The 13,724-nt window shown below is 36.6% G+C and overlaps 1 protein-coding gene across 9 annotated transcripts in view; it reads right to left on the bottom strand.

The window, feature by feature from the left end:
- Positions 1-13,724, bottom strand: part of SYNE1 (spectrin repeat containing nuclear envelope protein 1) — a 442,116-nt gene that overhangs the window by 336,452 nt on the left and 91,940 nt on the right. For 6 of the 9 annotated variants that reach the window (XM_082474323.1, XM_082474327.1, XM_082474328.1 and 3 more), the window contains exons 4-7: positions 12,747-12,830; positions 6,111-6,131; positions 5,545-5,637; positions 4,464-4,642 (exon numbers count right to left, since the gene is read on the bottom strand). In XM_082474323.1, coding sequence (XP_082330449.1) covers positions 4,464-4,642; positions 5,545-5,637; positions 6,111-6,131; positions 12,747-12,830 — 377 coding nt within the window. The remainder of the gene's footprint in view (positions 1-4,463; positions 4,643-5,544; positions 5,638-6,110; positions 6,132-12,746; positions 12,831-13,724) is intronic. The other 3 variants (XM_082474329.1, XM_082474334.1, XM_082474333.1) reach the window with 1 other exon arrangement.

The raw sequence follows: 13,724 nt of genomic DNA, 5'->3' as shown, positions 1-13,724 counted from the left end.
ACTCTTGAGAGAAAACCAGAATCACAACTAACTGCTGAACAATCATCAACAGGAAGACACTGGAACTCACCAAAAAGATACCCCACATCCAAAGACAAAGGAGAAGCCACAATGAGATGGTAGGAGGGGCACAATCAAAATAAAATCAAATCCCATAACTGCTGGGTGGGTGACTCACAAACTGGAGAACACTTATACCACAGAAGTCCACCCACTGGATTGAAGGTTCTGAGCCCCATGTCAGGCTTCCGAACCTGGGGGTCCAGCAATGGGAGGAGGAATTCCTAGAGAATCAGACTTTGAAGGTTAGCAGGACTTCTACAAGACTACGGGAAACAGAGACTCCACTCTTGGAGGGCACACACAAAGTAGTGTGCATATCAGGATCCTGGGGGAATGAGCAGTGACCTCATAGGAGACTGAACCAGACCTACCTGCTAGTGTTGGAGGGTCTCCTGCAGAGGCAGGGGGTGGCTCTGTCTCACTGTGAGGACAAGGACACTGGCAGCAGAAGTTCTGGGAAGTACTCCTTGGCGTGAGCCCTCCCAGAGTCCACCATTAGCCCCACCAAAGAGCCCAGGGAGACTCCAGTGTTGGGTCGCCTCAGGCCAAACAACCAACAGGGAGGGAACCCAGCCCCACCCATCATCAGACAAGCGGATTAAAGTTTTACTGAGCTCTACCTACCAGAGCAATAGCCAGCTCTACCCACCACCAGTCTCTCCCATCAGGAAACTTGCACAAGCCTCTTAGATACCCTCATCCACCAGAGGGAAGACAGCAGAAGCATGAAGAACTACAATCCTGCAGCCAGTAGAATGAAAACCACATTCACAGAAAGATAGACAAAATGAAAAGGCAGAGGACTATGTACCAAATGAAGGAACAAGATAAAACCCCAGAAAACAACTAAATGAAGTGGAGATAGGCAACCTTCCAGAAAAAGAATTCAGAATAATGATAGTGAAGGTGATCCTGGACCTCGGAAAAAGAATAGAGACAAAGATCGAGAAGACGCAAGAAATGTTTAATAAAGATCTAGAAGAATTAAAGAACAAACAAACAGAGATGAACAATACAATAACAGAAATGAAAAATACACTAGAAGGAATCAATAGCAGAATAACTGAGGCAGAAGAACGGATAAGTGACCTGGAAGATAGAATGGTGGAATTCACTGCCACAGAACAGAATAAAGAAAAAAGAATGAAAAGAAATGAAGACAGCCTAAGAGACCTCTGGGACAACATTAAATGCACCAACATTCACATTATAGGAGTCCTAGAAGGAGAAGAGAGAGAGAAAGGACCCGAGAAAATATTTGAAGATATTATGCCCGAAAACTTCCCTAACATGAGAAAAAAGTAGCCACCCAACTCCAGGAAGCGCAGAGAGTCCCATACAGGATAAACCCAAGGAGAAACACGCCAAGACCCATAGTATTCAAATTGGCAAAAATTAAAGACAAAGAAAAATTATTGAAAGCAGCAAGGGAAAAACAACAAATAACATACAAGGGAACTCCCATAAGGTTAACAGCTGATTTCTCAGCAGAAACTCTACAAGCCAGAAGGGAGTGCCATGATACACTGAAAGTCATGAAAGGGAAGAACCTACAACCAAGATTACCCTACCCAGCAAGGATCTCATTCAGATTCGATGGAGAAATCAAAAGCTTTACAGACAAGCAAAAGCTAAGAGAATTCAGCACCACCAAACCAGATCTACAACAAATGCTAAAGGAAATTCTCTAAGTGGGAAACACAAGAGAAGACAAAGACCTACAAAAACCAAACCCAAAACAATTAACAAAATGGTCATAGGAACATACATATCAATAATTACCTTAAATTTGAATGGATTAAATGCTCCAACCAAAAGACACAGGCTTGCTAAATGGATACAAAAACAAGACCCATATATATGCTGTCTACAAGAGACCCACTTTAGACCTAGGGACACATACAGTCTGAAAGTGAGGGGATGGAAAAAGATACTCCATGCAAATGGAAATCAAAAGAAAGCTGGAGTAGCGATACTCATGTCAGATAAAATAGACTTTAAAATAAAGAATGTTACAAGAGACAAGGAAGGACACTACATAATGATCAAGGGATCAATCCAAGAAGATATAACATTTATAAATATATATGCACCCAATATAGGAGCACCTCAATACATAAGGCAACTGCTAACAGCTATAAAAGAGGAAATCGACAGTAACACAATAATAGTGGGGGACTTTAACACCTCACTTACACCAATGGACAGATCATCCAAACAGAAAATTAATAAGGAAACAGAAGCTTTAAATGACACAATAGACCAGATAGATTTAATTGATGTTTATAGGACATGTCTTTTCCTTTCACTAGGACATGTATAGGACATGTCTTTAAGGACATGTTTATCAGACATGCTTTCATTTCTGACAGTACAGATAGTAGATGAAATTGGTAAAAAAAAAAAAAAAAGAAGGGGGATTAACTATCTTGTGTTACTGAAACAGTTTTTTGATTTACTTCTCAAGTATTTTGAAATTTTATATGAAAACTGAATACACTCTGACAATTTGGTGTTCACTGGATATTTTATCCTTTTTCGCCATCTTCAGTCTTGTGAGAAGGATCAATCTTCACACTACAGAGTCTCACAAATTATAATTTTACAGACATGTCATATACTGAACTAGGCACAGATTCTAAAGTTATTTTATCCATGTCAGGTAAGAAATTGCTTGAAAAATAAATACCAGGAGAGTGTAAAATAGCTTTTAGAAAAATGATCAACAATGTGGTAGCATGACAGAATCATGTGTTCATTCCAGACTATTCATGGCAGAAAGTGGTCATCTCCCTGAATCTCTACAATTTATGCAGCTGTTAAATAAATGGATCTCATTGAGGTGTTGATAGATGGAGAATCCTTAGGTCCACAAATCTGGACATTTATACAGGTAAGGAAAATACAACTTCCACCAATGTTACAAACATACAAGTTGCAGGAATGACGATTATTATTAGACCCCTGCACATCATGTGTGAAACAAAACTTATGCAGGAAATCTCCAACATCATTGAATTTGATTTTATTTCAAGCTATATAATATTAAATGAAAATTTATTTACTTTGTTTAATTAAATGCTGTGTAGAGCAACAGACAACAGAATATCACACTGACATTATTACAAAGTTTTATCGTGATAGCATCATGATATATGTTGTAGCATGTGATCACCAGTCCTCTCCTACCCAGCATGTTTCTTCTCCCTGCTTGGTTAAGCTGCAAAAGAGATTAGTAATACCCACTGTAGATGTTATGCAAAGAGCATGCCAGCAATGTGGGAAGGGCTTTTAATTTCATCCCTACTAGAGTCCCAAGAGCCACAAAGCTTTGCTTTCAGAAATATTTTTAATTGCAACTTGAATCATAAAAATATACCCCAAATCAGAAAACCACCAACACACTTTACAAGTTAAGCAAAACTATATAAGTTAGTAACACTAATTACATCTTCTCTATGTTTATTTTTTTCTCTCCTTATTTTTGCTCTTCAAACTCTTTAAAAATAGAACTTCCTGTGTTTAGTGCCTCAGTGTTTTATAATGATAAGTACTTGTTTACAACTATTTTCCAGAAGGAGAGAATTAGATGTGGATTACATCTAGGCATGTGAAACAAAATAGAAAGTGAGTTAATTTTACATGTCATTTAGGAAAATCTTACAAAAACACAACTTCTAGGTGAAGAGATTTTATTACTGACCACATCTGACCACAAAGTATTGGTATGATCAATTGAAAACTCTATTGAAATTGCTATGAGAAAGTACTTTTTGAGAGTAGTAATTTTATATCCAGTATTCTCACATATATGTGCACACATGTAAATTTATCATGCTTAGAATCAAACTCCCAGTCCATATAGCTGGAGCTGACAAAAGAGTGTACATTCCAGATAAAAGATAAGATCAAAGAAAACATTAAAAAATAAAATTGCTAGAAAGTTTCAAGGTATAAAAACAAATATGATTATTTCAGGATGTGGACCTTAGTCCACAATAGTATTAAATAGAACTCAATAGTCTTATGAAGAGATAATCACGTTTAAACCTCTAATTTATTTGTGTAAAGATTATCTAATAGCAGCAGAAAATCCAAACAATGACCTAAATGGAATTAGTCCTCATGCTAATCAAGTGTAGGGATTAAACAACTTAACTGGGTCCCATCACACAAGTGAAGAAGGAATTAGTTTTATTACACTATTTTCCTAGAGTATCAGGGATGCTTTCTGTTTACATTTTAATTCAAGGGAAGAGTGAAATGAGAGCCGAAGCAAAGCCATTCATTCATATGTCGCCACAAATTTTGCAGTCACTGGAATGTGCACTCAGTCATAAACTGATAACTCAAATTATTCAAGGGTTTCTAATTTAAACAAACTCCTTCTTGGTACTTACTTGGCGACTGTGTACTGGACCCACTTTAATAAAGCCTTCTTAGCATTTCCTTGGATCTTGGTGGCCACCTTGCGTTTGCTTGGGGGGCTGGCGGTCTCAGAGCTGACCATGCTGTCCACGGAGGACGCGCTGCTGGACAGAGACTGCAGCTGCGGCAGGTTGCTGGTCAACTCCTCAATCTGCGTGTGCATCAAGAGTCGGCAAAACGTCAGCATTATCTTTGTTCTTCTCTTCTCAGGTGGTTTACTTTTCCAACTTGATTGATCTTAACACCCTTAACCTCCCAACAATATAAGCTCTTAAAGGGCACGACCGATGTCTTACTTCTGTTTGCACTTCCTACCACATCTAAAACGGGACCTTGTACACAGTAATGAACACTTGTTAAATACATGCATGAATGAAGAAAGCAAAACCTAATGGTTCTCTAAACTCAAAGAATGTGCACACCAAGAGTGAATCCTAATGTAAACTACGAACCTTGAAATGATAGTGATGTGTCAGTAAAGGTTCATTAATTGTAACCAATGTTCCACTCCCATGGGGGATACTGGTTAAGCGGAGGCCATGCATGTGTGGGTGCAGGGGGTACATGGGAAATTTCTGTACTCTTTCCTCAGTTTTGCGGAGAACCTCAAACTGCTCTAAAAAATAAAGTCCATTTCTTTAAAAAACAACCTTACGGCTAGAAGAATTATCCCAGAGAGAACAGCAAGTTAATTTCTCCCCTTAATGTCTAATAGGAGCATAGAACCGCTCCCTTCCAGAGGACAAAGAAAAACTTCCTGAACTCTTTTTACACCAATATTTCATCTCCATCGTGTTCTACCCACTTTTCGGATTGGGTACCTGGCCGAGTTCTTTGGGGAGTTCCACATATAACACCTTAGCGGAGAAAAAGGGCATTTTCTGCCAACAAAAAACAATGTACACGTGAAGGACACATCTCTGCTAACTTGAGGTTCAGCCACAAAGGTACAGAAAATGAGGGCATTATTCATTATTAAAATGTCCACCACTGCCTCCATCTGTGACATTTATATCAACTGGAGCTGAAAAGGGAGCTGAAGAAGCACAATACCTGGAAATACAGAATAATGGTCCACATCAATCCGAGAACTATCGAGGGTCGGCCATCAGCTATATCAGTGGAGTTAATGTTGACTAGTTTAATCTGTTTAAAAAGAAAAACTGTACTAGTAATGTACTAGAAGATTACAGACCATTTAATTATGCAATAAGTAGCACTTTACTAGACGTCAGTAACATTTGGTCATGCCTGTGCAGCAGTACACGAGAAGAAGCAGGGTGAGCCACAAAAACAAACGAGCACATGGTCTCAGTGGAAATTTCAGGGGCATTCATTAGGTGCACACAATAAACACAACTACAGAGCAAATTTCAAAAACTGGTTTAAAGTTGAAAAAAATATGACAACATGCGAGGAATTACCAACAAAATGCCAGACAGGAAAAAAAAAAAAAAAGGTTTTTCTTTACATTCAGAGGTTGACTGGAACATAAAAGAAACTGAGGGAAAGCTGAAGAAGATGCACTTACTTTGAAATTTGTTACCAAATAGCATGAAACTTATGTTCTCTTTTACCTATAAAAGTCAGGAGTTAAAAATTCTAAAATTTGTACTAACCGGTGATCCTCTGTACATGGACTGACATGAAAAACAAAGGGAGAAGATGATACATATACATAAATAGTCCTTCAAAATCCACGTTATTTGTTCAAAGGGAATAAAAACGCAGGTGGTAAATTTAGAGCGTGATTTGCAGAATACATTTTAAAGATAAAGGAAAGCCAAGAAATAGTTAAGAGAAATAGTTAATTGTTAAGAGAAATAGTTAAGAGAGTAGAAAGAGACTGTGGGGATTCAGTTCCCTACTTTGGGGCACTGACAACTGTAAAGCACTCAGAATAAATCTGTCTACAACTGTCCCCGATTATTCATTTCAATGTCTTCCCAACTATGAGAAAGTCCCAGGAAAATAGACTTGTATGGTAGGTCCAGCTCAGTCAACCTCTATAGAATACAATTAACTGCTCATCCCCCTCTTCATAATCCCTGGACAAATTAGAAAAAAACTAAAGTACTCCTTAGACTTCTAGCTCAATAATTCTCAGCCAAGACTGAATAACGTGTGATATTAAAATAAAGTTCAGAAGTTTGTAAATAGCTTATTTTTAAAAAAATATCAGAAGCAAAATCATCCCACAAACACCTTACTCTTAATTAGTTTAAATTTACTAGTTATACACCTGAGGAGTAAAGTAAAAGCTAGCACAAAAGTCATTGTAAATAATTTGAGATATACCCATGGGATTTTATCTCACTGCTGAAGTTCACTCATCAGGTTCAGAGACAGAAAAAAATTGAGAACTTCCACAGATCACAAGATCATGTGTCTACTTCTTTTAAACCTAGCACTGTGTAAGATATAAAATACTTGTTGGTGGAAAATAAAGAGTGTCACATTTCTTTAATCTTTTATAACAGAACCTATTACAATCTTTATAATCATTTTGATTGCTCCATTTTACAATTTCTCCAGAATTTTCTCTATATCCATTTTAGTATCCATGGGCCACAAATTTATAATACATGCTAATAACCACAAGGTTAATGCCTTTCATAGAGGACAAATTATTTCTCTTTCCTTATATATCATTCTTTTTTAAAATGCAATTGAATATATAAGTTGAATTTCCTACCTCAACCCAGCTCCAACCGCACTTTGAAGTTTACACATTCAGCTTATTATAGAACCTGAAGATCTTTTGCTCAACTTGTGAAGAAAAAATGTTTTTCAAAATTATTTTCTTTCTTAAAAACTTAAAAACCATAATGGGTTTGGGGAGCACAGGTTCTTTGTTTGCTTTACCTCCTCTCCCTTGCAAAATCCTATGAAATATACAATAAACTTTTAATAGCCCTAAGATTGTGGGATGGGCAATAGAGACACATCCAAAGAGACTGAAGAATTCCAGAAACCATAAAGGATGAATCACATAGATGGACCTCACCTCAGACCTTCTGAGCCAGAAAATAAGGAAGGTGGCCTAAGAATCTGTTTTAACAAAACCTCTAGGTTTGGAGAAGTTTGATTTTGTAAGCCAGAGGCCTGAATGGACTGAATTATCTTCAAAATTCACATGTTGAAGCCCTAACCCCCAATGTGACTGCATTTGGAGATACAACCTTTAAGGAGACAATTAAGGTGAAACAAGGTTATAAGAGTAAGCCCTAATCCAATAGAACTGGTATCCTTATAAGAAGAGGAAGAAACACCGGAACTCTCACTCTCACTTTCTCTCTCTCTCTCTGCACACACACACAAGAAAGGTCACGTGAAGGCACAGTGCCAAAGCAGCTGTCAGCAAGCCTGGAAAAACGGAGGCAATCAACCCTGATGACACCTTGATCTTGGACTTTCAGCCTCCAGAACTGTGAGAAAATACATTTCTGTTGTTTAAGCTATCCAGCCTGTGGTACTCTGTTATGGCAGCCATAGCTGCCCACAGACATTTCAAAAAATATTTGAATTATTTGGGAAAAATTTCAAAAAAATTTAAATAAAAAATCCAGAGGGAGATGCAAGAGGGAAGAGATATGGGAACATATGTATATGTATAACTGATTCACTTTGTTATAAAGCAGAAACTAACACACCATTGTAAAGCAATTATACTCCAATAAAGATGTTAAAAAAAATAAACTAAAAAACTTAAAAAATAAAATAAAATATATAACCCCATCCCTTACAAACTAAAAAAAAAAAAAAAAAATCCAGACTACCAGCTTTTCTTGATACATTGGAAAACCTAATGAATAGATGCATCACCACTTTATGAGTTGTCTTCTACTTATATATATATAGGTAGCCAAATACCTGCATTATTTAATAAATAACTTAAATAAATAATAAGATTTCAATAAAAATCCAGACTACTGGCTTTTCTCGTTCAATTGTTAAACCTGGGATCACTGTGCTTGCATTTCATCGAGGTAACTCCAGATGGAATTGAGTATTTGCTTCCTTCTTCCAGACAGCACATGGGACTACTCAGTTTTCCTGCTACCATAATCAGCTTCTACCTTGCTTCATCGTTTACATCATCTATCTGGACCTCACAGGAACCTGAATTTATGTCCTTGTGTGCACTACAGCAAGCTTTAGGAAACGTGGTCAGTGACCGGCTCCTTGTATTACTATTTAGAATGATCCACCTGACACCTCATTGGAGAAAAACTTGTGGAAAGCAGTGATGAATCTATTCATTAGAGCCAAATTTATACAATTCTTATCAAATACTAACATATGCCTTTATTCAGTAACCCTGTAAACAAGTGGAAAATAAACACAATGGTAGAATTTTCTTCAGCAAACTTGAAAAGTGCCTTCATTACTCCTTATCCGAGTACTAAACAAATCTTCTATCATCTAAAGAAAAAATCTAAATGGAGGACAAAGTAAATACAAAGGTTAAAGACAAATTCTTGAAAATATGTTTGAGACTTAAGTTCTTAAATTATAAAGAACAAAAATAAACAGTAAGAGGGAGGCCACCAAAGAGTCTTCAAAAACTCACTCTACCCCACTGTCAATTATTTTGTGAGCCAATGGGGTAAAGAAATGCAAGAAAGAGAAGCCCAAAACTATGTATTTCAGGTAGATTTTTAAAAAATCAAAGTAGTTAGGGATTTGTGGGGACAGAAAGGAAATACTTTGGATTTTGTCCTGAGACTCAAATGCATTCATTACCTTTTGCCCTTAGTAAATATAATATTTAAAATCTGAATCCTCTACTTTTTAAAAAGTTATTCATGTTTGTTCTGTGAAAATGGACCTGGTACAAACAAGTCTTCTGTGAAAAGAAGACTCTTTGGTTCTTTTTACAAACAATGCCTTTCATGGGTTAAGTCATTAAATTTTTCTCCAACACATTAATTAATAAGAAGAATTTTGTTTTCATATTCCAGCCAGTGAATACACATCAGAACAAAGAAGGACACTATTATTATATAGCCAAAATGGAAGACGAAATGACTGGGAAAACTCTAAATATCCTGTTAAATAAGGTTTTTTTTACAGCTTTCCATGAAAAACTCATGAAGCGAGAGAAGGAAGAAGAGAAACACTCCATTAAGAATGATGTTAAAGTGACCTGGAAACAATGTCCAATATTCTACTAAAAGCTAAGATTGTTTTTCTACACTATCTTAATGCCTAGAATCTCTCTTTGGTGTGAAGTTAGCACACTTGACTGAACTTTATACTGATTCACTGTACTAACAACTCATCAAAATGTAAATTATTTAAGAGCCAGAATCTAGTTTTCTTTAATTTTGTATATTCCAGAATTCTCGTTTTACAGAAAATATTCAATTACGCATTTGTGGAATAAATGAAATAATTTAGTGCATATAGACAGAGAAGTAAATAACTGAATCATTCTATTTTCCAGAAGTATCTGGATATCCATTTATAAAGCTGGTTTTGGTATTGCCAAACACAGACTTCCTGAATTTCCACAAATTAGAAAAGGCTAAAATCTAAAAGGATTGGTGCAACCCTTCTGGAGGGAAATATGTCAACACCTAACAAAACAAAATACACACTTATGTTTTGACCCAACAATCATACTTCTAAAAATTTAACCAGAAGATACACTTCCAATAATACAAAAATACTTATGCACAGTTATTAATTGCATCATCATTTCTGTTTGAGAAGTGCTAGAAACAACCTAAATGCTCATTCATAAGACAGTGGTTGAATAAACTCTGGAACATCCAGACCACGGAATACTATGCAGCTGTAAAAATGAATGAGGAACATCTCTGTGAACTGATTTGAAGGATTTCCAGGATATACTGTTAAATGAAAAAGGTAAAGTGCACCTGGTGTATCGTTAGTATGCTACCTTTGTATAAGAAAGAAGGTGGTGTATGAAAATAACCTGCTCATTCCTGCAAAAGAAATACGGGAAGGATAAATCAGAAATTGGAGAAACTGGTTACCTAGAGGTGAGAAAAGGAGTGAAAGTAAGGAGAATGGTAACGGAGAAGCAAGGATGAGGAGGGAATGCCACTTCTCTAAGTGTAACTTTTACTCCTAGAATCATAATAATGTCTCATTCTCTAAAATAAAAAATAAAGTCAACTAGGATGTGTGTGGTTGCCCAAAATGGAATATAACTCTATTACTTAACTCTACTACAAATGAATAACATAATCACACTGAAAGGATGGGAGAACAGAAGTGACCTAGGTAAATCTGGACAACAGTCTCTTGACAGGATATTGTAATGCTGAAGACCGAAAGAACTGTATACAAATACTGTTCTTCAGTTAGTCAATATGTTTCTCACAAAGGTGTGGGTTAGCAATTCTAAAACTACTTTATGTGTATATACTAGGGATGAAAAAGAAGAGAATATATTATAGATGAGAGCCAGGTTTCTCACTGTCAGAGAAAACAGAAAGAAATCATCATGAAATGGACCTTGTGGTATTGGACTGAAATCAGAAGTATCAATTTGAAGTAAAGGTTTACATGCACACATAATAGAAGAAGCTATATAGAAAGAAAGAGAGAGAGAGAGAGAGATGGAAGGGAGAGAAATATAGATATGTGTGTATATCCAGATTAGTAAACATACATATATCTAGATCTGTATATTGAGAGGGCAATGAAACCTCAGTAGCCATGAGCACACCTAGCACCCAAATCTTGGTTTCTAAGTGCCATTCACTAATGAAAGGAACAAAGCCTCCTTAGAGAAGCGGTTGATTCTAGGACTGGGGTAAGGAAAATATAAGATAAACCTGGAAAATCTGTAGTCCCAGAAAATAAGGAAATGCTTGAAAAAGGATGGGGCCATGTCAAAAGAGTACAGGAGCCAGCTTGAAGGAACTCTTAATGGACAAAGCTAGAACAATCTGAGCAACAAAATAATAACAATAATAACAATAATAGTAGTCATACTGGATTATAACTATAGAATAAAATAAATATCCATGAATCCATAATGAAATAAATAAGGAATTGAATAAATAAATAAATGGGGGAGAAAGGTCATCATTTTCTTACATAACAGTTCCAATTAGTAAGTATAAAAGAAATGAGGGAAAAACAAAATCATCATTAGGCAAACAGCACAGAAGTAATTATTGAAGGCAACTGATGCTAAAATCAGTGAGCAAGAAGCAGAATATTAGGGCTTCCCTGGTGGCGCAGTGGTTGAGAATCTGCCCGCCAATGCAGGGGACACGGGTTTGAGCCCTGGTCTGGGAAGATCCCACATGCCGCGGAGCAACTAGGCCCGTGAGCCACAATTGCTGAGCCTGCGCGTCTGGAGCCTGTGCTCCGCAACAAGAGAGGCCGCGATAGTGAGAGGCCCGCGCACCGCGATGAACAGTGGCCCCCGCTTGCCGCAACAAGAGAAAGCCCTCGTACAGAAACGAAGACCCAACACAGCCATAAATAAATAAATAAAATTTAAAAAAAAAAAAGGAGAATATTAGCATAATCTCAATTACCTCCCCTAAGTTATTTCTGAATTATAAATGGAAAAATAGTAGCTTTACCATAAAAAAACCTCAGCAAATGACTTAATCAAGTGGTTGAGGTTAGCATCACCAGCAATAAGACAAGTCAGAATCCTACCTATATCCACTAAACTGATGCACTGAGAAGAATACATCACTTCCTTGGAATTCTTGCCAAAAATGTATAACCTCAGTCTAATCATGGGAGAACATCACACAAACCAAACTGAGAGATATTATGAAAAATAACTGCCTAGCAGTTATCATTAAGGTCATGAAAGACACAGAAAGACAAGGTCATAAAATGGAAAAGACAAAGGAGCCACAACAATTAAAATGCAAGGCATGTTATTGGATTGGATCCTGGAACAGAAATAAGACACTGGAGAAAAAATGATGAAATTAGATTAATTTCTATGCTTTACTTAACAGTATCATACCAATTTTAATTTCCTTATTTGGTAGTTGTACTATGTTACATATATGTACTATGTACAAATAAGTCCCTCACATTAGAGGAAGCTGGCTGAAGTACAGACATGAAATCTCTGTGCCTTTTTTTTCTGCCACTCTTCTGTAAGTCTAAAATGATTTTACAATAATATTGCACATATATGTTGTATAGATTGCATGCAGTGTTTTTACCCAACAATCAACAATGAAAATATTAGTATGTCCACGCTTTCTTCTTGAAGTGTTTTGTTTGTGTTTCTCTCTTACCTGCCTTCCTTCCAGGAACTTGAGTGCCGTGCCAATGTTCGCCACAGCATGGATTCGCTTCGTCCGACGTCCTTGTTCACACGGCTATAAAAGGGGGAAGGATAGGAATGAGTAAAAATGCACCCATTAAAAAGACAGTTATAAAATCTACTTAAGTGGATTCAAAATATACTTGAAGAATGTTCAAGAACAGCCAACATACTCAATTTCTATAAAGGTTAGCAGATACATAGAGGACCGTTATCCCCACAGCACTTGGAAGGTGTATAATTTACTCAATAAATACATTCATTCTCAGCTTCTGAATGCACTTACCCTTAAGGTTTCTGTGTGCTTAAGGTTGGAAAGTCACAAAATTCCTATGTTGTCTACTAAGACTGTTATTCCTGCAAGTTAGGAAGTATTTTTATGAAAAGTCCTCTTGGTGCGTGTGGAGGGCAGGAGATAATGGGAAATCTCTCCTTTCCTCTCAATTTTGTCATAAACTTAAAACTTCTCTAAAAAATAAAGTCTTAAAAAAAGTACTCTTGGTCACTCACATTTTTTTTTCAGTCATACTAACATGAAAGTTGCTGACAGTATTAGTGGCGTTTCTCTGCCTGAAGGACCAAAAAGCATGGCGCACATGAGCCAAGGTTAAAAAGTAGGAGTGTAAGAATGAAAATGTTCTTTGCAAAATAGTATGTTCTGGTACAAGGATACTAAGTTACTTGTGTTTGATTCAGCAAAATATAATAAATTAATAAATAATTTAATAAATAGAATAAAACAGTAAGTGCTTTCTATGTGCTACACTGTTCATTTTAAAACTCAAAATAATTTCAGTGAAGTAGATAACGTTACATTTACAAGACCTAAGAAGATAACAGGTCCATGACTGCAGAGCTGATAGACTGGTCTCTTCTCTGTGGCACTAGAACTCTAAACAATCTCCCATTAGAGCTCAAAACTAAGTACCTTTTCATGTCCAGTTAAAAG

This window comes from Balaenoptera physalus (assembly GCF_965194825.1).
Source record: "Balaenoptera physalus genome assembly, chromosome: 9".
Classification (NCBI taxonomy): Eukaryota; Metazoa; Chordata; class Mammalia; order Artiodactyla; family Balaenopteridae; genus Balaenoptera; species Balaenoptera physalus.
The sequence above is the reverse complement of the archived record's forward strand: the minus strand, read 5'-3'. Positions and strand labels throughout refer to the sequence as shown.